The sequence below is a fragment of the Coregonus clupeaformis genome, chromosome 33 (genome assembly GCF_020615455.1).
Source record: "Coregonus clupeaformis isolate EN_2021a chromosome 33, ASM2061545v1, whole genome shotgun sequence".
Classification (NCBI taxonomy): domain Eukaryota; kingdom Metazoa; phylum Chordata; class Actinopteri; order Salmoniformes; family Salmonidae; genus Coregonus; species Coregonus clupeaformis.
In genome coordinates, this window is record NC_059224.1 from 2,960,697 (window position 1) to 2,988,573 (window position 27,877).

Genomic DNA, 27,877 nt, shown 5'->3' on the forward strand with positions numbered 1-27,877 from the left:
TCACCCTATTCCCTACATAGTGCACTACTTTTCTCACCCTATTCCCTACATAGTGCACTACTTTTGACCAGGCCCAGTCCTTAACACCAGCAGCCCTTCTGTGAGGCGGCGGCCCTGTTTGTGATGCCCTCCTCCTCCTCCAGGGCGGCGAGGTTGAGCTCGTCTGTGACCGACGCCCTTAGGAGGTCCAGGTCCTTCTTATTGGCTGCCAAGACCTGCTCAGCCAATCGTGTGAAGGACTAGGGGTGGAGGGGTGGTGAAATGGGCACAAGGATAACAGAGAGGGGAAACTGTTAGTGCAAATCTGTTTTATGTATATATCACTGTATTTATATCCCTGTACAGTGGGGAAAAAAGTATTTACACAGCCACCAATTGTGCAAGTTCTCCCACTTAAAAAGATGAGAGGCCTGTAATTTTCATCATAGGTACACGTCAACTATGACAGACAAAATGAGAAAAAAAAATCCAGAAAATCACATTGTAGGATTTTTAATGAATTTATTTGCAAATTATGGTGGAAAATAAGTATTTGCTCAATAACAAAAGTTTCTCAATACTTTGTTATATACCCTTTGTTGACACAGGTCAAACGTTTTCTGTAAGTCTTCATAAGGTTTTCACACACTGTTGCTGGTATTTTGGCCCATTCCTCCATGCATATCTCCTCTAGAGCAGTGATGTTTTGGGGCTGTCGCTGGGCAACACGGACTTTCAACTCCATCCAAAGATTTTCTATGGGGTTGAGATCTGGAGACTGGCTAAGCCACTCCAGGACCTTGAAATGTTTCTTACGAAGCCACTCCTTCGTTGCCCGGGAGGTGTGTTTGGGATCATTGTCATGCTGAAAGACGCAGCCACGTTTCATCTTCAATGCCCTTGCTGATGGAAGGAGGTTTTCACTCAAAATCTCACGATACATGGCCCCATTCATTCTTTCCTTTACACAGATCAGTCGTCCTGGTCCCTTTGCAGAAAAACAGCCCCAAAGCATGATGTTTCCACCCCCATGCTTCACAGTAGGTATGGTGTTCTTTGGATGCAACTCAGCATTCTTTGTCCTCCAAACACGACGAGTTGAGTTTTTACCAAAAAGTTATATTTTGGTTTCATCTGACCATATGACATTCTCCCAATCCTCTTCTGGATCATCCAAATGCACTCTAGCAAACTTCAGACGGGCCTGGACATGTACTGGCTTAAGCAGGGGGACACGTCTGGCACTGCAGGATTTGAGTCCCTGGCGGCGTAGTGTGTTACTGATGGTAGGCTTTGTTACTTTGGTCCCAGCTCTCTGCAGGTCATTCACTAGGTCCCCCGTGTGGTTCTGGGATTTTTGCTCACCGTTCTTGTGATCATTTTGACCCACGGGGTGAGATCTTGCGTGGAGCCCCAGATCGAGGGAGATTATCAGTGGTCTTGTATGTCTTCCATTTCCTAATAATTGCTCCCACAGTTGATTTCTTCAAACCAAGCTGCTTACCTATTGCAGATTCAGTCTTCCCAGCCTGGTGCAGGTCTACAATTTTGTTTCTGGTGTCCTTTGACAGCTCTTTGGTCTTGGCCATAGTGGAGTTTGGAGTGTGACTTGTTTGAGGTTGTGGACAGGTGTCTTTTATACTGATAACAAGTTCAAACAGGTGCCATTAATACAGGTAACGAGTGGAGGACAGAGGAGCCTCTTAAAGAAGAAGTTACAGGTCTGTGAGAGCCAGAAATCTTGCTTGTTTGTAGGTGACCAAATACTTATTTTCCACCATAATTTGCAAATAAATTCATTAAAAATCCTACAATGTGATTTTCTGGGAAAAAAAATCTCAATATGTCTGTCATGAGTTGACGTGTACCTATGATGAAAATTACAGGCCTCTCTCATCTTTTTAAGTGGGAGAACTTGCACAATTGGTGGCTGACTAAATACTTTTTTCCCCAATTGAGCACACAGCCGTGCAATCTCCATAAACAAACATTTGCCTTACTGAAGAGCTCAGTGACTTTCAACGTGGCACCGTCACAGGATGCCACCATTCCAACAAGTCAGTTCACAATAACAGCACCTACAGTTGACCGGGGAAGCTCTAGCAGGGCAGAAATTTGACGAAGCGGAAACGTCTAGGAGCAACAACGGCTCAGCCGCGAAGTGATAGGCCACACAAGCTCACAGAACGGGACCGCCGAGTGCTGAAGTCTGTCCTCGGTTGCAACACTCACTACTGAGTTCCAAACTGCCTCTGGTAGCAACGTCAGCACAAGAACTGTTCGTCGGGAGCTTCATGAAATGGGTTTCCATGGCAGAGCAGCAGCACACAAGCCTAAGATCACCATGCGCAATGCCAAGCATCGGCTGGAGTGGTGTAAAGCTCGCCGCCATTGGACTCTGGAGCAGTGGAAACGCGTTCTCTGGAGTGATGAATCACGCTTCACCATCTGGCAGTCCAACAGACAAATCTAGGTTTGGTAGATGCCAAGAGAACGCTATCTGCCCCAATGCATAGTGCCAACTGTAAAGTTTGGTGGAGGAGGAATAATTGTCTGGGGCTGTTTTTCATGGTTCGGGCTAGGCCCCTTAGTTCCAGTGAAGGGCAATCTTAACACTGCAGCATACAATGACATTCTAGACGATTCTGTGCTTCCTACTTTGTGGCAACAATTTGGGGAAGGCCCTTCCCTGTTTCAGCATGACAATGCTCCTGTGCACATAGCGAGGTCCATACAGAAATGGTTTGTTGAGATCGTTATGGAAGAACTTGACTGGCCTGCACAGAGCCCTGATCTCAACCCCATCGAACACCTTTGGGATGAAATGGAACGCCAACTGCGAGCCAGGCCTAATCGCCCAACATCAGTGCACGACCTCACTAATGCTCTTGTAGCTGAATGGAAGCAAGTCCCCGCAGCAATGTTCCAACATCTAGTGGAAAGCCTTCCCAGAAGAGTGGAGGCTGTTATAGCAGCAAAGGGGGGACCAACTCCATATTAATGCCTGTGATTTTGGAATGAGATGTTCGATGAGCAGGTGTCCACATACTTTTGACCATATAGTGTATATCCCTGAATACATCACTGAATATATATCCCTGTATGTATCACCTAATATATATCACTGAATACATCACTGAATATATATCCCTGTATGTATCACTGTATATATCACTGAATATATCATACATATACAGTTGAAGTCGGAATTTACATACAACTTAGCCAAATACATTTAAACTCAGTTTTTCACAATTCCTGACATTTAATCCTAGTAAAAATTCCCTGTCTTAGGATCAGTTATTATCACCACTTTATTTTAAGAATGTGAAATGTCAGAGTAATAGTAGAGAGAATTATTTATTTCAGCTTTTATTTTATTTCATCACATTCCCGGTGGGTCAGAAGTTTACATACACTCAATTAGGATTTGGTAGCATTGCCTTTAAATTGTTTAACTTCGGTCAAACATTTCGGGTAGCCTTCCACAAGCTTCCCACAATAAGTTGGGGGAATTTTGGCCCATTCCTCCTGACAGAGCTGGTGTAACTGAGTCAGGTTTGTAGGCCTCCTTGCCCACACACACTTTTTCAGTTCTGCCCACACATTTTCTATAGGATTGAGGTCAGGGCTTTGTGATGGCCACTCCAATACCTTGACTTTGTTGTCCTTAAGCCATTTTGCCACAAATTTGGAAGTATGCTTGGAGTCATTGTCCATTTGGAAGACCCATTTGCGACCAAGCTTTAACTTCCTGACAGATATTTTGAGATGTTGCTTCAATATATCCATATAATTTTCCTTCCTCATGATGCCATCTATTTTGTGAAGTGCACCAGTCCCTCCTGCAGCAAAGCACCCCCACAGCATGATGCTGCCACCCCCGTGCTTCACGGTTGGGATGGTGTTCTTCGGCTTGCAAGCAACCCCCTTTTTTCTCCAAACATAACGATGGTCATTATGGCCAAACAGTTCTATTTTTGTTTCATCAGACCAGAGGACATTTCTCCAAAAAGTACGATCTTTATCCCCATGTGCAGTTGCAAACTTTTTTTACTACGATTAAATGTCAGGAATTGTGAAAATCTGAGTTTAAATGTGTTTGGCTAAGGTGTACGTGAACTTCCGAATTCAACTGTATATACAGTACCAATCAAAAGTTTGGACACACCTACTCATTCAGGGTTTTTCTTTATTTTTACTATTTTTTACATTGTAGAATAATAGTGAATACATCAAAACTATGAAATAATACATGTGGAATCATGTAGTAACCAAAAAAGTGTTAAACAAATCAAAATATATTTTATATTTGAGATTCTTCAAATAGCCACCCTTTGCCTTGATGACAGCTTTACACATTCTTGGTATTCTCTCAACCAGCTTCATGAGGTAGTCACCTGGAATGCATTTCAATTAACAGGTGTGCCTTGTTAAAAGTTCATTTGTGGAATTTATTTCCTTCTTAATGTGTTTGAGCCAATCAATTGTGTTGTGACAAGGTAGGGGTGGTATACAAACGATAGCCCTATTTGGTAAAAGACCAAGTCCATATTATGGCAAGAACAGCTCAAATAACCAAAGCGAAATGACAGTCCATCATTACTTTAAGACATGAAGGTCAGTCAATATGGAACATTTCAAGAACTTTGAAAGTTTCTTCAATTGCAGTTGCAAAAACCATCAAGTGCTATGATGAAACTGGCTCTCATGAGGACCGCCACAGGAAAGGAAGACCCAGAGTTACCTCTGCTGCAGAGGATAAGTTCATTAGGGTTACCAGTCTTAGAAATTGCAGCCCAAATAAATGCTTCACAGAGTTCAAGTAACAGACACATCTCAACATCAACTGTTCAGAGGAGACTGCGTGAATCAGGCCTTCATGGTCGAATTGCTGCAAAGAAACCACTACTAAAGGACAACAATATGAAGAAGAGACTTGCTTGGGCCAAGAAACACAAACAATGTACATCAGACTGGTGGAAATCTGTCCTTTGGTCTGATGAGTCCAAATTTGTGGTTCCAACCGCCGTGTCTTTGTGAGACACAGAGTAGGTGAACGGATGATCTCTGCATGTGTGGTTCCCACCATGAAGCATGGAGGAGGAGGTGTGATGGTGTGGGGGTGCTTTGCTGGTGACACTGTCTGTGATTTATTTAGAATTCAAGGCACACTTAACCAGCATGGCTACCACAGCATTCTGCAGCGATACGCCATCCCATCTGGTTTGCGCTTAGTGGGACTATAATTTGTTTTTCAACAGGACAATGACCCAAAACACACCTACAGGCTGTGTAAGGGCTATTTGCCCAAGGAGAGTGATGGAGTGCTGCATCAGATGACCTGGCCTCCACAATCACCTGACCTCAACCCAATTGAGATGGTTTGTGATGAGTTGGACCGCAGAGTGAAGTAAAAGCAGCCAACACGTGCTCAGCATATGTGGGAACTCCTTTAAGACTGTTGGAAAAGCATTCCTCATGAAGCTGGTTGAGAGAATGCCAAGAGTGTGCAAAGCTGTCATCAAGGCAAAGGGTGGCTACTTTGAAGAATTTCAAATATAAAATACATTTTAATTTGTTTAACACTTTTTTGGTTACTACATGATTCCATATGTGTTATTTCATAGTTTTGATGTCTTCACTATTATTCTACAATATAGAAAATAGTAAAAAATAAAGAAAAACCCTTGAATGAGTAGGTGTTCTAAAACTTTTGACTGGTACTGTATATCACTGTATGTATCACTGTATATACCACTTGGACTCTGGGTAATACAGACTAAGACAAAGTGCCTAAGGATGAAATGTTGTTCCATTATACCGTCATCAATAGTTTGCATACCGGTAGTCTGGCTGTGGTGCTTGGCTTTGGCCTGTGACATACAGGTGGCCATACACAGTGTTTGTACAGGAGCTGTCAGCCAATTACCTCTGTGATGTTATAGTTGGTGAAGGCACTCGTCTCAAAGAAGTCCATCCCATAGTCCTTGGCCAGCTTGTTTCCCTGTTCTGTAGCTACCAGCCTCTTCTCCTCCCCGTCTGACTTGTTCCCTATGAGGATCTTCTGGATGTTATTAGGAGCATACTGAGAGAGAGGGAGGGATGGGGAGAGAGGGAGACGGGGAGAGAGGGGGAGGGATAGAGCAGGGGAGGGAGGGAGTGAGGGACAGAGAGAGAAGAGAGAGAGAGACAGAGTGAGTCACTCAGTCTGATTTGACAAAAGCACCTGTGCCGCTATAAACATTTTGCCCTGACCCCCTTGATCTCACCTCGTCCACATCGCTGGCCCACTTCATGATGTGCTGGAAGGATCGCTCACTCGTGATGTCGTAAACCAGGAAGATACCCTGAAGAGAGGAGAGGAGAGGAGAGGAGAGGAGAGGAGAGGAGAGGAGAGGAGAGGAGAGGAAACATGTCATCTGATTCTGTTATGGTTGTCACAGCAACACCACATAGTCTAGTATCCATGGGTGATAAGGGTGGTTAGGAGGAAACTGTTACTATGACACTAACTAGCACCAGGAAAATGTTACTATGACACTTACTAGCACCAGGAAACTGTTACTATGACATTAACTAGCACCAGGAAACTGTTACTATGACATTAACTAGCACCAGGAAACTGTTACTATGACATTAACTAGCACCAGGAAACTGTTACTATGACATTAACTAGCACCATGAAACTGTTACTATGACATTAACTAGCACCAGGAAACTGTTACTATGACACTAACTAGCACCAGGAAACTGTTACTATGACATTAACTAGCACCAGGAAACTGTTACTATGACACTAACTAGCACCAGGAAATGGTTACTATGACACTAACTAGCACCAGGAAAATGTTACTATGACACTTACTAGCACCAGGAAACTGTTACTATGACATTAACTAGCACCAGGAAACTGTTACTATGACATTAACTAGCACCAGGAAACTGTTACTATGACATTAACTAGCACCAGGAAACTGTTACTATGACATTAACTAGCACCAGGAAACTGTTACTATGACATTAACTAGCACCAGGAAACTGTTACTATGACACTAACTAGCACCAGGAAACTGTTACTATGACATTAACTAGCACCAGGAAACTGTTACTATGACATTAACTAGCACCAGGAAACTGTTACTATGACACTAACTAGCACCAGGAAACTGTTACTATGACATTAACTAGCACCAGGAAACTGTGCTAAACGCAACCCACCATACCTACAGTATATCTGCAGCTTTAGCTACTAGTGCACTGCATGTTTAGAAGGGAGAGTAACCTTGTCTCCAGGCTAATGGCCAGATCCAGCTGGTGGACTAGACTAAAGAGAGAGTAGAGTAGAGCTTCAGTAACATTATCTTACCTGATCTGACCTCTTACCTACAATATCCTGAGGAAGAGTAGGTATCTTACCTGTGCTCGTCTGTAGTACTGCTTAGTGATGGTCTGATATCTCTCCTGTCCTGCTGTGTCCCTGGAAGAAATCAAATGTCAAACACCCTCTCTTCGAAAATGAGGAAACAGGCAGTGAATAGTGATAATATCAGACAATGTTTCGATCCCACGGTGGATCTTTGTGAGTTCAAAAGGTTTTTTATCTTGAGATACGAGTCATTGCAAAGGGCTTCGTGTACTACAGATGGGGGGGGGGATCTCCTTTGTCAGACTTGTTTAGTGTCCAGTTTGTAAGCAGCAGTAGAGGGTAAGCCTGAACAAGAGTGTCTCCTAAATGACTAAGATGTAAATGTAAAATATGAATGCAGCTGCTCTGGCTTACCATATCTGTATCCGCACTTTGATGCCATCTATCTCTAGCGTCTTCATTTTGAAATCGACTCCTGAGAAGAGGAACAGACAAGTCAATATTGTGACTATGGAAACCTCAGATTAATTCATCCTATTTAATGTGTGGAGATGAGGCGAGGTAAGGTGAGGTGAGGTAAGGGGGGGCAAGGTGAGGTACGGCGGGGCAAGGTGAGGTAAGGGGGGGGAAAGGTGAGGTAAGGGGGGCAAGGCGAGGTAATGGGGGGCAAGGTGAGGTAAGGGGGGGCAAGGCGAGGTAATGGGGGCAAGGTGAGGTAAGGGGGGGCAAGGTGAGGTAAGGGGGGGCAAGGTGAGGTAAGGGGGGGCAAGGCGAGGTAATGGGGGGCAAGGTGAGGTAAGGGGGGGGCAAGGCGAGGTAATGGGGGGGCAAGGTGAGGTAAGTGGGGGGCAAGGTGAGGTAAGGGGGGGGCAAGGTGAGGTACGGCGGGGCAAGGTGAGGTAAGGGGGGGGCAAGGTGAGGTACGGCAGGGCAAGGTGAGGTAAGGGGGGGGCAAGGTGAGGTACGGCGGGGCAAGGTGAGGTAAGGGGGGGGCAAGGTGAGGTACGGCGGGGCAAGGTGAGGTAAGGGGGGCAAGGTGAGGTACGGGCGGGGCAAGGTGAGGTGAGATTTTCTCTTCTGTTTTCAATCCTAAACTATTAGACTAATATGTTAGGTGAGGTAAGGGGGGGCAAGGTGAGGTACGGCGGGGCAAGGTGAGGTAAGGGGGGGGCAAGGTGAGGTACGGCGGGGCAAGGTGAGGTAAGGGGGGGCAAGGTGAGGTACGGCGGGGCAAGGTGAGGTAAGGGAGGGCAAGGTGAGGTACGGCGGGGCAAGGTGAGGTAAGGGGGGGGCAAGGTGAGGTACGGCGGGGCAAGGTGAGGTGAGATTTTCTCTTCTGTTTTCAATCCTAAACTATTAGACTAATATGTTTTCCCCCGATCTGAAATACAATCTCAGACTAATACGTAGGTAAACATAAATGGCATTTAAACACCACAATAATCCCAGGTAAATCAATAAACAGCTCTAACCAATGAACCCAACAAAAAGCTAAAAGACTCACAAACCATTACTCATTATGTAGGGCTCCACTCCAGTGAAGGGTTAACTGTGGCAAATCAATACTCAGTCCCTCAGATACTCAGACTTAAACACTGAGAGAGATGCCCTGCATGTGTGTTTTTCTTCAGTTATGTTCCTCCTCTAGTGAGCCTAAGCAGGCCCTCCCATGACAATGAGCAGCGTAGATGACAGAAATACTGCTTTTAAACTGCAGTGTGTTCTCTTGATAAGGACCTTGGCACTGAAAGATCTGTAGACCAAGTAGACGCACTCTCAGACCCTCAGACTTAATCAGTGAGATGCCAGTTGTGGGTGATATACCATATACCTCATCTGTTGACGGGGCCCTCCCATGAGAAAGATACTCTGATAGATGTGACATTTTGCTTTTATACTTCAAAGTATTCATTCGAAGTGAGTCTCGTCTCGGCACGCATATCTAAAACACGATAGACGACTAGAGACGATCTCATAGGCCGACTTTTCAAACTGCCGTGTGATCGCATAACACAGTCTCAGCACTCAGACACTCATCTCATCTAAAACACCATAGACACTCTCACACAGGCCTGGGCCAAGCCTGGAGTTCACTCCACTTCAGTGAGAAACGGAGACACCTGTTGAAACATTAAAGCAGCCTGCTGTGTGACTACTACACTCTTAGAAACAAAGGTGCTATTTAGAACCTAAAATGGTTCTTCGGCTGTCCTCATAGGAGAACCCTTTGAGGAACCCTTTTTGGTTCCAGGTAGAACCCTTTTGGGTTCCATGTACGACCCTTTTGGGATCAATGTAGGAACCCTTCCACAGAGGGTTCTACATGAAACCCAAAAGGGTTCTACGTGGAACCAAAAACGGTTCTCCTATGGGGACATCCGAAAAACCCTTTTGGAACCCTTTTTTCTTAGACTGTAGGACTGTGTGACTACTAGGACTGTGTGACTACTAGGACTGTGTGACTACTAGGACTGTGTGACTACTAGGACTGTGTGACCACTAGGACTGTGTGACTACTAGGACTGTGTGACCACTAGGACTGTGTGACTACTAGGACTGTGTGACTACTAGGACTGTGTGACTACTAGGACTGTGTGACTACTAGGACTGTGTGACTACTAGGACTGTGTGACTACTAGGACTGTGTGACTACTAGGACTGTGTGACTACTAGGACTGTGACCACTAGGACTGTCTGACTACTAGGACTGTCTGACTACTAGGACTGAGTGACTACTAGAACTGTCTGACTATGAGGACTATGTGACTACTTGGACTGTCTGACTACTAGGACTGTGTGACTACTAGGACTGTGTGACTACTAGGACTGTGTGACTACTAGGACTGTGTGACTACTAGGACTGTCTGACTACTAGGACTGTGTGACTACTAGGGCTGTGTGACTACTAGGACTGTGTGACTACTAGGACTGTCTGACTACTAGGACTGTGTGACTACTAGGACTGTCTGACTACTAGGACTGTGTGACTACTAGGGCTGTGTGACTACTAGGGCTGTGTGACTACTAGAACTGAGTGACTACTAGGACTGAGTGACTACTAGGACTGGACTATGTGACTACTAGGGCTGTCTGACTACTAGGACTGTCTGACTACTAGGACTGTGTGACTACTAGGACTGTCTGACTACTAGGACTGTCCAACTATTAGGACTGTGTGACTACTAGGACTGTGTGACTACTAGGACTGTGTGACTACTAGGGCTGTGTGACTACTAGAACTGTCTGACTACTAGGACTGTCTGACTACTAGGACTGTCTGACTACTAGGACTGTCCAACTATTAGGACTGTGTGACTACTAGGACTGTCTGACTACTAGGACTATGTGACTAATAGGACTGTCCGGCTACTAGGACTGTGTGACTACTAGGACTGTGAATACTAAGACTACTAGGACTGTCCAACTATTAGGACTGTGTGACTACTAGGACTGTGTGACTACTAGGACTGTCTGACTACTAGGACTATGTGACTAATAGGACTGTCCGGCTACTAGGACTGTGTGACTACTAGGACTGTGAATACTAAGACTACTAGGACTGTCCGACTATTAGGACTGTGTGACTACTAGGACTGTGTGACCACTAGGACTGTCTGACTACTAGGACTATGTGACTAATAGGACTATGTGACTACTAGGATTGTCTGACTACTAGGGCTGTCTGACTACTAGGACTGTCTGAATAATAGGACTGTGTGACTACTAGGACTGTCTGAATAATAGGACTGTGTGACTACTAGGACTGTCTGAATACTAGGACTGTCTGACTACTAGGACTGTGTGACTACTAGGACTGTGTGACTACTAGGACTGTGTGACTACTAGGACTGTGTGACTACTAGGACTGTCTGACTACTAGAACTGTCTGACTACTAGGACTGTCTGACTACTAGGACTGTCTGACTACTAGGACTGTCTGACTACTAGAGCTGTGTGACTACTAGGACTGTGTGACTACTAGGACTGTGTGACCACTAGGACTGTCTGACTACTAGGACTATGTGACTAATAGGACTATGCGACTACTAGGATTGTCTGACTACTAGGGCTGTCTGACTACTAGGACTGTCTGAATAATAGGACTGTGGGACTACTAGGACTGTCTGAATAATAGGACTGTGTGACTACTAGGACTGTCTGAATACTAGGACTGTCTGACTACTAGGACTGTGTGACTACTAGGACTGTGTGACTACTAGGACTGTGTGACTACTAGGACTGTGTGACTACTAGGACTGTCTGACTACTAGAACTGTCTGACTACTAGGACTGTCTGACTACTAGGACTGTCTGACTACTAGGACTGTCTGACTACTAGAGCTGTGTGACTACTAGGACTGTGTGACTACTAGGACTGTGTGACCACTAGGACTGTCTGACTACTAGGACTATGTGACTAATAGGACTATGCGACTACTTGGATTGTCTGACTACTAGGGCTGTCTGACTACTAGGACTGTCTGAATAATAGGACTGTGTGACTACTAGGACTGTCTGAATAATAGGACTGTCTGACTACTAGAGCTGTGTGACTACTAGGACTGTGACCACTAGGACTGTCTGAATACTAGGACTGTCTGACTACTAGGACTGTGTGACTACTAGGACTGTCTGAATACTAGGACTGTCTGACTACTAGGACTGTGTGACTACTAGGACTGTGTGACTACTAGGACTGTGTGACTACTAGAACTGTCTGACTACTAGAACGGTCTGACTACTAGGACTGTCTGACTACTAGGACTGTGTGACTACTAGGACTGTCTGACTACTAGGACTGTGTGACTACTAGGACTGTGTGACTACTAGGGCTGTCTGACTACTAGGACTGTCTGACAACTAGAACTGTCTGACTACTAGGACTGTCTGACTACTAGGACTGTGTGACTACTAGGACTGTGACCACTAGGACTGTCTGACTACTAGAGCTGTGTGACTACTAGGACTGTGTGACTACTAGGACTGTGTGACTACTAGGACTGTGTGACTACTAGGACTGTGTGACTACTAGAACTGTCTGACTACTAGGACTGTCTGACTACTAGGATTGTCTGACTACTAGGGCTGTCTGACTACTAGGACTGTCTGAATAATAGGACTGTGTGACTACTAGGACTGTCTGAATACTAGGACTATGTGACTACAAGGACTGTCCGGCTACTAGGACTGTGTGACTACTAGGACTGTGAATACTAAGACTACTAGGACTGTCTGACTATTAGGACTGTGTGACTACAAGGACTGTGTGACTACTAGGACTGTCTGACTACTAGGACTGTCTGACTACTGGGACTGTCTGACTACTAGGACTGTGACTACTAGGACTGTGACTACTAGGACTGTGCAACTAGGGAAGGGGTATGCAGAGCGTGGCACAGTGAAAGGTCACTGGCTTGCCTTGCCTGGGAGGAGTGCAAGCAGGAAAAAACACAGACACGGAGGCTCTCGCTCTCTCCCTCTCTCTCTCTCGGTCCCTCCCTCCCTCCCTCCCTCCCTCCCTCCCTCTCTCTCTCTCTCTCCCTCTCGCTCTCTCTCACTCCCTCACTCTCTCCCTCTCTCTCCCTCCCTCCCTCTCTCTCTCTCTCTCTCTCTTTCTCTCTCACTCCCTCCCTCCCTCCCTCTCTCTCTCTCTCTCTCTCTCTCTCTCTCTCTCTCCCTCCCTCCCTCCCTCTCTCCCTCCCTCTCTCTCTCTCTCTCTCTTCCCCTCCCTCTTTCTATGCTTCTCACTCTCCCTCTCCATCTTTCCATGCCTTTTGCTTCTCTCTTGGAGTCATCCATGCATTCAGTGATCTGGCAGTGAGTGACGTGCAGCTTCAAAGTAAATGCTTCTACGACGTCATCTAGAATAGATTAATGGGAAGTGTTGGCTCAGCTACCTAAGCAAATGGAAGACACGATTGAACATATCAAAGCAATGTAACGTTCAACCATCCGGTATAAGGTGAGAGTGGTTATCATATTGTAGCGAATTCCGGGGGGGTAGCCCAAACAGGGACTCGTACCTGGGTCCAGCGACTGTCAACCCAACACCTTAGCCGTTATGCCAAGAGATCCAAACCTCTTGACGAGGTCGCTAGGTTTTGGGTCTCTACAATATCATCACTATATGTCTCCCGAGTGGCGCAGTGGTCTAAGGCACTGCATCGCAGTGCTAGCTGTGCCACTAGAGATCCTGGTTCGAATCCAGGCTCTGTCGTAGCCGGCCGCGACCGGGAGACCCATGGGGCGGCGCAGAATTGGCCCAGGGTAGGGGAGGGAATGGCAGTGTTTCACAATCTGCAAGGCGGAGAAGCTGTGTAGGGCTACAGTCGTATGAAAAAGTTTGGGCACCCCTCTGAGGCTGCATAACAATTTACTCTGTCGTCACAGAAAATGATCACAGTGGCATGCCATTCATTTTCTAATAAAAGCTGAGTACTGGGGTATTGTCCAGACAAAGATTTTTAGTGTAGCAATATTAAGTTGTGTGAAATTAAATCAGATGTGAAAAATAGGCTATGCAAAAATGTGGGCACCCTTGTCATTCTGTTGATTTGAATACCTGTAACTACTTAGCACTGATTAATTGGAACACACAATTGGTTTGGTGAGCTCATTAAGCCTTGAACTTCATAGACAAGTGCATCCAATCATGAGAAAAGGTATTTAAGGTGGCCAATTGCAAGTTGTTGTTCTCTTTGACTCTCCTCTGAAGAGTGGCAACATGGGGGCCTCAAAACAACTCTCAAATGACCTGAAAACAAAGATTGTTCAACATTATGGTTTAGGGGAAGGCTACAAAAAGCTATCGCAGAGATGTAAGCTGTCAGTGTCCACTGTGAGGAACATAGTGAGGAAATGGAAGACCACAGGCACAGTTCTTGTTAAGGCCAGAAGTGGCAGGCCAAGTCAAATATCGGAGAGGCAAAGGCGAAGGATGGTGAGAACGGTCAAAAACAGCCCACAGACCACCTCCAAAGACCTACAACATAATCTTGCTGCAGATGGTGTCACTGTGCATCGTTCAACAATTCAGCGCACTTTGCACAAGGAGAAGCTGTACGGGAGAGTGATGCGGAAGAAGCCTTTTCTGCACACACGCCACAAACCGAGTCGCTTGAGGTATGCAAACGCACATTTGGACAAGCCAGCTTCATTTTGGAATAAGGTGCTGTGGACTGATGAAACAAAGATTGAGTTATTTGGTCATAACAAGGGGCGTTATGCATGGCGGCAAAAGAACACAGCGTTCCAAGAAAAACACTTGCTACCCACAGTAAAATTTGGTCGTGGTTCCATCATGCTGTGTGGCCAGTACCGGTACTGGGAATCTTGTTAAAGTTGAGGGTCGCATGGATTCCACTCAATATCAGCAGATTCTTGGGAATAATGTTGAAGAATCAGTCACTAAGTTTAAGTTACGCCGGGGCTGGATATTTCAACAACGACCCAAAACACTGCTCAAAATCTACCCGGGCATTTATGCAGAGAAACAAGTACAATGTTCTGGAATGGCCATCCCAGTCCCCAGACCTGAATATCATTGAGAATCTGTGGGATGATTTAAAGCGGGCTGTCCATGCTCGGCAACCATCAAACCTAACTGAAGTGGAGATGTTTTGTAAGGAGGAATGGTCCAAAATACCTTCATCCAGAATCCAGACACTCATTAGAGGCTATAGGAAGTGTCTAGAGGCTGTTATTTTAGCAAAAGGAGGCTCTACTAAATATTGATGTGATTTTTCTGTTGGGGTGCCCAAATTTCATTTTGATGCATATTGCAAATGTTCTGTTAATCCAATAAACCTAATTTCACTACTGAAATATTACTGTGTCCATCAGTTATTTGATAGATCAAAATGAAATTGCTGATCCAAACACCCAATTATTTATAAATGGATATCATGGAAATTGTCAGGGGTGCCCAAACTTTTTCATACGGCTGTAATAGGTACAAGGAAGTGACTGGTCTAATTAGCTTGAACACAGCTCACGACATTCTGGGATTGATTAGGTGATGACACGTCAGGCATGTGCTGTAGACAGTAGGCCTAATTCAGACAGACAGGCTTTTATATTGGACACACAGGTGCTGGGACACTGGGGAGAGTGGACCTGTCTTTACCTAAAACATGGCTGTGACTGTGCTACGTGGGTTGTCTTACCTGCCTTAGTTGAATGCACTGACTTTAAATCGTTTAGGCTTAGAGAGTCTGCTACATGACTCAAATGCAAATGGCTGTAGACAGTGACGCCATAGGAGTATACAGCCACGTCTCAGGGAAGGGATCTGTCACACAGTGTTAGGGTTGCAACAATCCCGGTAACTTTCCCCCAAAATTCCCAGGTTTTCCAGAAATCCTGGTCAGAAGATTCCTAGATTCAGGAGGGAATAACCAGGAAATCCCAGAATCCACCAACCAGGATTTCTGGAAAACCTGGGAATTTTGGGGAAAGTTACAGGAATTTTGCAACCCTACACATGAGTGAATCAGTGTGATTCTCCTCACTAACGCATGCCAAGCCATTCACAGTAATGTAGTCTTCAGGGCACTCTATGCCTCTGGACACAAACAGCAAGCTTGTCCATTATCAACTGCATTGGCTGCACTGAAACATACAGAAGACAGGGGAAGAGAGGGAGAATAAACGAAACCCTCCACCATGGGGCACGTAAGCAAAGAAAATAAGCAGTTAACTCAAACTAGACCCATTAACTCAAATCAAATCAAATCAAATTGTATTTGCCACATGCGCCGAATACAACAGGTGTAGACATTACCGTGAAGTGCTTACTTACAGCCCTTAACCAACAATGCATTTATTTTTAATAAAAAAGTAAAATAAAACAACAACAAAAAAGTGTAGGGAGGCTATATAAACAGGGGGGTACCGGTGCAGAGTCAATGTGCGGGGGCACCGGCTAGTTGAGGTAATATGTACATGTGGGTAGAGTTAAAGTGAATATGCATACAGTGGGCAGAACAACTATTTGATACACTGCCGATTTTGCAGGTTTTCCTACTTACAAAGCATGTAGAGGTCTGTAATTTTTTATCATAGGTACACTTCAACTGTGAGAGACGGAATCTAAAACAAAAATCCAGAAAATCACATTGTATGATTTTTAAGTAATTAATTTGCATTTAATTGCATGACATAAGTATTTGATACATCAGAAAAGCAGAACTTAATATTTGGTACAGAAACCTTTGTTTGCAATTACAGAGATCATACGTTTCCTGTAGGTCTTGACCAGGTTTGCACACACTGCAGCAGGGATTTTGGCCCACTCCTCCATACAGACCTTCTCCAGATCCTTCAGGTTTCGGGGCTGTCGCTGGGCAATACGGACTTTCAGCTCCCTCCAAAGATTTTCTATTGGGTTCAGGTCTGGAGACTGGCTAGGCCACTCCAGGACCTTGAGATGCTTCTTACGGAGCCACTCCTTAGTTGCCCTGGCTGTGTGTTTCGGGTTGTTGTCATGGTGGAAGACCCAGCCACGACCCATCTTCAATGCTCTTACTGAGGGAAGGAGGTTGTTGGCCAAGATCTCGCGATACATGGCCCCATCCATCCTCCTTTCAATACGGTGCAGTCGTCCTGTCCCCTTTGCAGAAAAGCATCCCCAAAGAATGATGTTTCCACCTCCATGCTTAACGGTTGGGATGGTGTTCTTGGGGTTGTACTCATCCTTCTTCTTCCTCCAAACACGGCGAGTGGAGTTTAGACCAAAAAGCTATATTTTTGTCTCATCAGACCACATGACCTTCTCCCATTCCTCCTCTGGATCATCCACATGGTCATTGGCAAACTTCAGACGGGCCTGGACATGCGCTGGCTTGAGCAGGGGGACCTTGCGTGCGCTGCAGGATTTTAATCCATGACGGCGTAGTGTGTTACTAATGGTTTTCTTTGAGACTGTGGTCCCAGCTCTCTTCAGGTCATTGACCAGGTCCTGTCGTGTAGTTCTGGGCTGATCCCTCACCTTCCTCATGATCATTGATGCCCCACGAGGTGAGATCTTGCATGGAGCCCCAGACCGAGGGTGATTGACCGTCATCTTGAACTTCTTCCATTTTCTAATAATTGCGGCAACAGTTGTTGCCTTCTCACCAAGCTGCTTGCCTATTGTCCTGTAGCCCATCCCAGCCTTGTGCAGGTCTACAATTTTATCCCTGATGTCCTTACACAGCTCTCTGGTCTTGGCCATTGTGGGGGAGGTTGGAGTCTGTTTGATTGAGTGTGTGGACAGGTGTCTTTTATACAGGTAACGAGTTCAAACAGGTGCAGTTAATACAGGTAATGAGTGGAGAACAGGAGGGCTTCTTAAAGAAAAACTAACAGGTCTGTGAGAGCCGGAATTCTTACTGGTTGGTAGGTGATCAAATACTTATGTCATGCAATAAAATGCAAATTAATTACTTAAAAATCATACAATGTGATTTTCTGGATTGTTGTTTTAGATTCCGTCTCTCACAGTTGAAGTGTACCTATGATAAAAATTACAGACCTCTACATGCTTTGTAAGTAGGAAACCTGCAAAATTGGCAGTGTATCAAATTCTTGTTCTCCCCACTGTACATAATAAACAGAGTAGCAGCAGCGTAAAAATATGGGGTGGGGGGGGGGGGGGGCAGTGCAAATAGTCCGGGTAGCCATGATTAGCTGTTCAGGAGTCTTATGGCTTGGGGGTAGAAGCTGTTGAGAAGCCTTTTGGACCTAGACTTGGCACTCCGGTACCGCTTGCTGTGCGGTAGCAGAGAGAACAGTCTATGACTAGGGTGGCTGGAGTCTTTGACAATTTTGAGGGCCTTCCTCTGACACCGCCTGGTATAGAGGTCCTGGATGGCAGGAAGCTTGGCCCCAGTGATGTACTGGGCCGTACGCACTACCCTCTATAGTGCCTTGCGGTCGGAGGCCGAGCAGTTGCCATACCAGGCGGTGATGCAACCAGTCAGGATGCTCTTGATGGTGCAGCTGTAGAACTTTTGGAGGATCTGAGGACCCATGCCAAATATTTTCAGTCTCCTGAGGGGGAATAGGCTTTGTCGTGCTCTCTTCACGACTGTCTTGGTGTGTTTGGACCATGATAGTTCGTTGGTGATGTGGACACCAAGGAACTTGAAGCTCTCAACCTGTTCCACTACAGCCCCGTCGATGAGAATGGGGGCGTGCTCAGTCCTCTTTTTTTTCCTGTAGTCTACAATCATCTCCTTTGTCTTGGTCACGTTGAGGGAGAGGTTGTTATCCTGGCACCACACAGCCAGGTCTCTGACCTCCTACCTATAGGCTGTCTCATCATTGTCGGTGATCAGACCTACCACTGTTGTGTCGTCGGCAAACTTAATGATGGTGTTGGAGTCGTGCCTGGCCATGCAGTCATGGGTGAACAGGGAGTACAGGAGGGGACTGAGCACACACCCCTGAGGGGCCCCCGTGTTGAGGATCAGCGTGGCAGATGTGTTGTTACCTACCCTTACCACCTGGGGGCGGCCAGTCAGGAAGTCCAGGATCCAGTTGCAGAGGGAGGTGTTTAATCCCAGGATCCTTAGCCTAGTGATGAGCTTTGAGGGCACTATGGTGTTGAACGCTTTAAGTGTTTACAGTGTGTTTAGCCAGAGTTGTATCACACTGTCATATAGTATTTAATAGGTCTACAGCTAAGTTCATTGCTCCCCAACAGTTTAATTCAACATAACTGACAACAGTGTTTCTACTTAGCGTAGCTATTAGCCAACCATTTCCGTGAATGGGTAAGTCTAGGTACGTGCCAAATTGCACCCGATTACCCTATATTGTGCACTAGTTTTGACCAGATCCCTATGGGTCCTGGTCAAAAGTAGTGCACTATAAAGGGTAATAGGGTGCAATTTGGGACGCATCCTATCTATGTCAGTGAGCCGTGTCCAGGGCATCCCCCTATTGTATATATCCCGTAATGAGCAGCACTTAACCCTTACAGTGGGGGGGCTGATGTTGGGTGATGGGCCAGGGACATAGTGGATGTGGGTTAGAAGAGCTGCTTATTGAGCCATGATCTAGGGCAGACACACACACACACACACACACACACACCCTACTATCCCTCACAGCCAATATGACAGCCAGAGGCTCCAAGGAGTTCACAGGTCATTGAAAGGCCGACCGCTCAGGTGAGGAGAGGGAGTTTAAATGCACGGATGGTGTGATTAAATATGGCTCCTAAATCCTGGCTGCCATCAGGCTGTCGCTGCTTACTGTGGTGACCAGTGGAGTTGTACATAATAAAGTGGTAATATAATATATAAACCATTTAGCAGACGCTTCATCCAAAGCCATTTACAGTCATGAGTGCATATATATATTTCACATATGGGTGGTCCCGGGAATCAAACCCACTATCCTGGCTTTTCATGCGCCATGCTCTACCAACTGAGCTACAGAGGACAACCAGAGGACCACATGGTAATAGTATGTTAACCTGAACCTTATTCATTAGTAAAATGTAAATGCATTCAGGTCTAGAGTTCTAAACTAACAGAACAAGAGGGGGGCAGGAGTTCCTCCGGACCACACGACCTGACAGGTAAACTCTGAGCCCTAGCTGGCCTAAGATACAGCATCACCCTTAGTTATAGCCGTCTACAGCTTGAACATCTAGAATCTGTTGTGGATGGAGACATGTCTGTTAGGCTGTGGGTACGCAGGGAAGAACGTTATTGTCCCATCAATAAGTCAACTTAAGCATTGACCTATTAATCACTGTCTCTAACCTTTAGTGTTTCTGCCAATAGTGGTAATGGCCTTTCGGTCTTCCTCTGCTTGGAAACACTCTATCCTAAATGCTGAGTCTCAGAAACACACTGCCAGACAGTGTGTGTGTGTGTGTGTGTGTGTGTGTGCGTGTGTGTGTGTGTCTCAGGTAAGAGTCGGCCCAATCCCAGACTCCGACCTAAGGAATGAAGAATATGATCCACCAGGCTTGGTGGAGGACGACGACGATTCAGATAGTTTGAGACTGGATGTTTTCCTAGAACTATAAATCTCTAGTTTAAAAATAATTGTAATGATTTTCTGTGTATTAAAGTGTGGATAATTTAGTCAAAGGGTGGATTGATATAGAAATTAAAATATATACAGGTTAAAAGTAATGACTAAATGTTCCACCCTTAAATATAGTTGTGAAATGTTCTTGTTTTAAGTATGATTAGTACTTTCTTAGTAGTGACTAATTATTATACTCCGAAACTGTGTGAGATGTGTTAGAATCTACTACCTGGTAATGTGTGAGTGTAGGACCAGTAAAGATTATGACACTGTGTTACTATTTAGCAACGTGAGTAGGAGTTAGACCGGACGGCGAAGAAGAAGGAGAACTGTTAAACATGGTTCAGAATATTGTGAGAACGGCGATAACTGAGGAATGCAGGGAGTAGGCTATGATAAGAAAGTGTGTGTGTGAACTGATGGTCAGGAGAGCAATTATAGTGGAAAACTACAGCCTGCCTACAGAGAGGAGGGATTTTCATATGACGTGTGCGTATACAAATATTGTACGACCATTTTGTGGCAGAATTCTCAATGAATAAACATCTTTGACTATGCAGACCGGGACTCTGTCCGTTTCTTGATTTTGGGAGACGCACAGAGACACTGAAATAGTTTGTTAAATAATTCAATTAACAAGATGTCTAATTGCATACTGCAGGCATAGTTATTACTCTAGAATCCCATCTATAGAGCCCTGACTGTGTGTTTCTGAGACCTTGTCAAACACACAGTCACAGCTCTTAGATGGGAGTCTGGACTCGAAATGAACACAAGTGTTCAGAAGTATCCTCAGTGTTTGAAGATATTAATAGCAACACTATTTAGGACATGTGGGCCTACTTCGGTATTTTAAGGCAAACTGAAATACAAATCATGGAGGCAGCTATAACAAAATTCTAAAAAATAAATAACGGAAAAGTGGTGCGTGCTATGAAGCCCCTAACTAAGATCTGGTGCAACCAATTACCTTCAGAAGTCACATAATTATTTAAATAAAGTCCACCTGTGTGCAATCTAAGTGTTACATGATCTGTCACATGTTCTCAGTATATATACACCTGTTCTGAAAGGCCCCAGAGTCTGCAACACCCCTAAGCAAGGGGCACCACCAAGCAAGTGGCACCATGAAGACCAAGGAGCTCTCCAAACAGGTCAGGGACAAAGTTGTGGAGAAGTACAGATCAGTGTTGGGTTATAAAAAAATATCCGAAATTTTGAACATCCCACGGAGCACCATTAAATCCATTATTAAAAAATGGAAAGAATATGGCACCACAACAAACCTGCCAAGAGAGGGCCGCCCACCAAAATGCACAGAACAGGCAAGGAGGGCGTTAATCAGAGAGGCAACAAAGAGACCAAAGATAACCCTGAAGGAGCTGCAAAGCTCCACAGCGGAGACTGGAGTATCTGTCCATAGGACCACTTTAATCCGTACACTCCACAGAGCTGGGCTTTACAGAAGAGTGGCCAGAAAAAAGCCATTGCTTAAAGAAAAAAATAAGCAAACACATTTGGTGTTCACCAAAAGCCATGTGGGAAACTCTCCAAACATATGGAAGAAGGTACTCTGGTCAGATGAGACTAAAATTGAGCTTTTTGGCCATCAAGGAAAACGCTATGTCTGGCGCAAACCCAACACTTCTCATCACCCCGAGAACACCATCCCCACAGTGAAGCATGGTGGTGGCAGCATCATGCTGTGGGGATGTTTTTCATCGGCAGGGACTGGGAAACTGGTCAGAATTGAAGGAATGATGGATGGCGCTAAATACAGGGAAATTCATGAGGGAAACCTGTTTCAGTCTTCCAGAGATTTGAGACTGGGATGGAGGTTCACCTTCCAGCAGGACAATGACCCTAAGCATACTGCTAAAGCAACACTTGAGTGGTTTAAGGGGAAACATTTAAATGTCTTGGAATGGCCTAGTCAAAGCCCAGACCTCAATCCAATTGAGAATCTGTGGTATGACTTAAAGATTGTTGTACACCAGCGGAACCAATTCCAACTTGAAGGAGCTGGAGCAGTTTTGCCTTGAAGAATGGGCAAAAATCCCAGTGGCTAGATGTGCCATGCTTATACATTGCTGCAAAAGGTGGCTCTACAAAGTATTGACTTTGGGCGGGGGGGGGGGGTTATGCACGCTCAAGTTTTCTGTTATTTTTCTTATTTCTTGTTTGCCTCACAATAAAAAATATTTTGCATCTTCAAAGTGGTAGGCATGTCGTGTAAATCAAATGATACAAACTCCACCAAAATCTATTTTAATTCCAGGTTGTAAGGCAACAAAATAGGAAAAATGCCAAGTGGAGTGAATCCTTTCACGCAAGCCACTTGATAGTCAGAGTGGTGTGAGCCAGTGTTGGTCAGTCTGTCTGGATCAATGCCTGTGTCAAAGTCTGTGGACTGTATTTGGTTTGTTAGCGCTCCCATAGAGGTCCTTAGAAAGGCTGCGTCCCAAATGGAACCCTATTTTCTATATAGTGCACTTCTTTTCACCAGAGCTCTTTGGGCCCTGGTCAAAGGTAGTGCACTATATAGTGAATACGGTGCCATTTGGGAGATAGCCATAGCAGACAGGCACATGAGTGGCCATCCGCAGCCCTGTGCACAGAAGCACTGTTGTCCTGTAGCAGACAGACAGACAGACAGACGTATCACCACTCCACTCCTGGCAGCAATACATGGCTGCACCTGCACCCTACAGAGTTATTTGATCTGACGTAGCCTGCTGGGCAAGCTGAAACAGTGGACAGAGAACAGAGAACAGAACACTATATTCTAGAACACAATATTATTTGCGCCAGAGAAACCCACAGAGATATCACTAGGGATGTGATTCTATGAAGAACACTCCAGGTTCAGAACATTAGGCAGAGAACACTATAGAATTCTAGACATTGGAGCTTTCCCCAAGTATTTACAAAATTCTATCCTAGAATGTTGATCATGTGTATCATGTACTCTAGCAACAGTCATCATAATTGGTAGAATTCTCTCATATATACATTTTCTAATGGTATTTATTGTATATTTTGTGTTTAAAATAAAGAAAATGATATGCGCCTAACTTGCGTACTTCACAGGGTGTTTTGCATATATGAATACATTAGCATAAATGGGTGGAACAGGGCTGCAATCACAATAACTTCATCTGACTAGGCCTACCTGCACTCACCTGCGCTGGCTAGACTGCCTGCTTATTACTGTTGTTGTCACGTTCTGTTGCATAATTCAACAAGTGTGTCAATAGCAGAATACCCTCAAATAGAACATCTACACGCTTGGCTCTAGATTACACCTATCTATAGATACACTATACTGTATATACAAAAGTATGTGGACACCCCTTCAAATAGGATGCCACCTTTAAATCAAGTCAGTTCGTCAAATTTCTGCCCTGCTAAAGCTGCCCCGGTCAACGGTAAGTGCTGTATTGTGAAGTATAAACATCTAGGAGCAAAAACGACTCAGCCGCGAAGTGCTAGGCCACACAAGCTCACAGAACGGGACCGCCGAGTGCTGAAGCGTGTAGTGTGTGAAAATTATCTGTCCTCGGGTTGCAACATTCACTACCGAGCGCCAAACTGCCCTTGGAAGCAACGTCAGCACAAGAACTGTTCGTCAGGAGCTTAATGAAATGGGTTTCCATGGCCGAGCAGCCGCACACAAGCATAAGATCACCATGCGCAATGCCAAGCGTCGGCTGGAGTGGTGTAAAGCTCGCCGCCATTGGACTCTGGGGCAGTGGAAACGCGTTCTCTGGAGTGATGAATCACGCTTCACCAACTGGCAGTCCGAGGACGAATCTGGGTTTGGCGGATGCCAGGAGAATGCTACCTGCCCCAATGCATAGTGCCAACTGTAAAGTTTGGAGGAGGAGGAATAATGTTCTGGGGCTGTTTTTCATGGTTCGGTCAAGGCACCTTAGTTCCAGTGAAGATACATTTTAACACTGCAGCATACAATGACATTTGAGACGATTCTGTGCTTCCAACTTTGTGGCAACAGTTTGGGGAAGGCCCTTTCCTGTTTCACCATGACAATGCCCCCGTGCACAAAGCAAGGTCCTTACAGAAATGGTTTGTCGAGATCGGTGTGGAAGAACTTAACTGGCCTGCACAGAGCCCTGACTTCAACCCCATCGACACCTTTGGGATGAATTGGAACGCCGAATGCGAGCCAGGCCTAATCGCCCAACATCAGTGCCTGACCTCACTAATGCTCTTGTGGCTGAATGGAAGCAAGTCCCCGCAGCAATGTTCCAACTTCTAGTGGAAAGTCTTCCCAGAAGAGTGGAGGCTGTTATAGCAGCAAAGGGGGGACCAACTCCATATTAATGCCCATGATTTTGGAATGAGATTTTCAACGAGCAGGTGTCCATATACTTTTGGTCATGTAGTGTTCTTTACATTGTTCGCGAGATGAGACATAATATCACTATAATCTGAGTGTTAATTTTCATATATTGCTTTCATTTCAGTGCATCTAATTCCTAAATTTTCAACTGTATCAAATTATGACTTTTTCCTATTCCACAAAAAATGGTATCCAGTATCTTGTGATGTAAGTATCCAGATGATGTGTTAAATCCCTGGTGCAACAGAAAGACAACGTATTCCATGGGCCCATTTCAGCCTGTGTTTGACAGGTCATTACAAACAGTTCCGCGGTTGTAACGTTAACGGCAAAAAACCTATAAGCATAAGCAAGAGTAGGAAAGAGTCGCAGTAGTAAAATTAAAGCAATCAATCCAGCTGGATTTAAGTGCCAAGTGGATTTTGAACCCCTCAAACACAGGAAATAGATGGCTGAAAAAGACAGATCCTCAGGTGGGGCAGGGCATGCGCATTGCTAGTGTACTCAAATTTAAGAATGATTTATCAACACATGAAAAGCTGACACTGGCAAACGTATTGAATTCCACTAATCACTATGTCCTGAGCAGGTTGTATTGAAGTACATGCATGTACAGTATTGGGGGACCAGGGATGTAAGGCTATAGTCGCAGCCTTAATGCCATAGCCGCGGGGAAGTAGGGCTGTTGAAGATGATGCGGCACCCCCTGAAAAATCAGAATTTAAAAAATATATATACACTACCGGTCAAAAGTTTTAGAACACCTACTCATTCAATTTTTTTATTTTTTTATTTTATTTATTTTTTTACAATTTTCTACATTGTAGAATAATAGAGAAGACATCAAACTATGAAATAACACATATGGAATCATGTAGTAACCAAACAAAAAGTGTTAAACATGAAGCTGGTTGAGAGAATGCCAAGAATGTGCAAAGCTGTCATCCAAGGCAAAGGGTGGCTATTTGAAGAATCTCAAATATAAAATATATTTGGATTTGTTTAACACTTGTTTAACATGATTCCACATGTGTTATTTCATAGTTTTGATGTCTCTCTATTATTCTATAATGTTAAAAAAAAGAGTAAAAAAAATAAAGAAAAACCCTTGAATGAGTAGGTCTTCTAAAACTTTTCACCGGTAGTGTATATATTTTTTTCTCACAAAAGTAGTGCACCCAACAAGGTTTGGGTCCCAATAAGCTACTGCTTTAATGCTCTCTCTCTCTCTACAGGGGTTGGGCCGAGGCAAAGCCATCACCAAGGATGAAGAGTAGGTTAAATTACACTATTTTGCATGGCAATGACTTTTATGTGGTAGTGGAACTATTAGTAACTATAATGTATATTATATTGCAGTAAAATGACAAGGCATGTGTAGATTATGTATAGATTTCAAATCAAAAAATCAAATCACATTTTATTGGTCACATGTGCCGAATACAACAGGTGTAGACTTTACAGTGAAATTATTACTTACAAACCCATTTCTAACAGTGCCGAGTTAAAAAAGTAAGACAAATATTTGCTAAATAAAAAAGGAAATAGAAACACAATAAAACAGTAAGTCTATATACAAGGAGTACCAGTACCAATTCAATGTGCAGGGGTACGAGGTAGTTGAGGTAATTGTGGGTAAAATTGACACATTTTCCCACAACATGCTTTTCTTCTGGTAGAAGAAGCAGCTATTCACAAAAACATTTTGTGACAAATGTGTCCCAATTTTTTTCTGACAGTTGCTGATAGTCCCATAGGCTACAAAGCCTCTTGGAATACTCTACTTACATTTGAAATCAAAATGTATTCATGCATTTTACTTTGTTCAAAGTAACATAAACATATTCAATATCATGTTCATAGTTTGCAGATAGCAACCAATGTGGCATACCATGTATCACTCTTTATCCAGGTAGCAACTGTGGCAACTGTAGCCTACTGGTCATCATAAGTGCAGTTTGATGTTTTGCCAAGTGGATGCCCCTGCAAGTTATCGTTTTTATTTGTCATGCACCTGGCTTTTTGTTTTCTATAAATGAAACTAATTGGTATTGTAATCAGCGCTCAGATATGCAAAACAATACAAATATACAGTGCTTTGAAAAAGAGGGGGCCACTTCATTTTAATACACAATAGGCTATTTGTAAATGTCTAATAGTAAATTGGTACATTCTGCACAAAGGAAATGTAGAATAATGCACATGATCTTTTCAATAGGCTAATTGATACAGCGACAATAGCCTATTTGATTAGACTATTTAGCCTAGAGATATTCCGATATTTTTAGGTACATTCTGATCAATTTCCCGCCCAAATATTGCATCAAAGCAGCGGTCTTACCGATTGTGGAGATGTGAGACGGGTGAAATTCGTTGTCCGTGAATCTGCATAATAAACATGTTTTTCCAACCCCCGAATCTCCGAGAAGCAGGAGTCGGAAGAGCACATCATACTGCTTAGCCATAGCGTTTTAGAAATAAGAACAGCCAGACAGCTAACTCAGCAACGAATTTCCAAACCCAAAAGCAACCCACCTACTCCCCAGCCCATGTCTGCCCAAAATGCAAAGAAGTCTTTTGATACTCTTTCGAGAAACCGGGGAGCAGCTCTGTCTATCAAACCAGGCGGAGCGGTCTCTTTGGTAACAAAGACTAGCTACAGAGAAGGGTCCAGATTCCACCCAGCCCTCTCCTCTCCTCCTCTGATGGGTGCGGTGACCGGGGATGCGCTCGGCAGCATCCGCTTTTCACTTGACATCACCGACACACGAGATAGTTGGGGATAAAGTGCGGGAGTAACAAGACAGTCCAGAAGAAACCCCTTTATTATTTTTTTGTCAGTAAACTACAACATGAAGGGTAATTGTGCAAAGTAGACCTAGGCTACATAAAGTGAGCTAAATTAAATAGGACTATTGGCCTATCCCTTTTATTCCTATATTCTACAATAAATGTTGTTTTATGATGTGCCAAGTAGCTTACAGGCGTATCAGAAGGATTCAAGTATAAGTTTTACTACATAATAAATAAGGCCTGGTTGGATTGAGTTGACAAACTTTTCTTAAATTACCCCTACCCCTAAGCATGTATTTTAGAATTCATCAGAATATCCATGCACTAATATGACAGCAAATGAA

General features: G+C 44.4%; 1 protein-coding gene across 1 annotated transcript; it reads right to left on the reverse strand.

Annotated features, from left to right (window-relative positions):
* On the reverse strand, positions 1-27,457 carry LOC121549211 (ras-related protein Rab-15). Its single transcript, XM_041861063.2, has 6 exons — positions 27,082-27,457; positions 7,763-7,823; positions 7,399-7,459; positions 6,252-6,329; positions 5,912-6,067; positions 1-239 (listed from the first exon to the last, which is right to left on the reverse strand). Exons 1-6 carry the CDS (start codon positions 27,203-27,205, stop codon positions 81-83), a joined length of 639 nt encoding a protein of 212 aa, XP_041716997.1. The 5' UTR covers positions 27,206-27,457; the 3' UTR covers positions 1-80.
* Positions 27,458-27,877: the final 420 nt, after the last annotated feature.

Excerpts from the sequence above, each read along its gene's own strand:
- LOC121549211 (XM_041861063.2), bottom strand. The coding sequence starts at position 27,205 with ATGGCTAAGCAGTATGATGTGCTCTTCCGACTCCTGCTTCTCGGAGAT. Across the intron at positions 6,330-7,398 it reads AGTACTACAGACGAGCACAG|GGTATCTTCCTGGTTTACGA; the intron begins GTAAGATACCTA and ends TCCTCTCTTCAG. Across the intron at positions 240-5,911 it reads CCAACTATAACATCACAGAG|TCCTTCACACGATTGGCTGA; the intron begins GTAATTGGCTGA and ends CTCCACCCCTAG.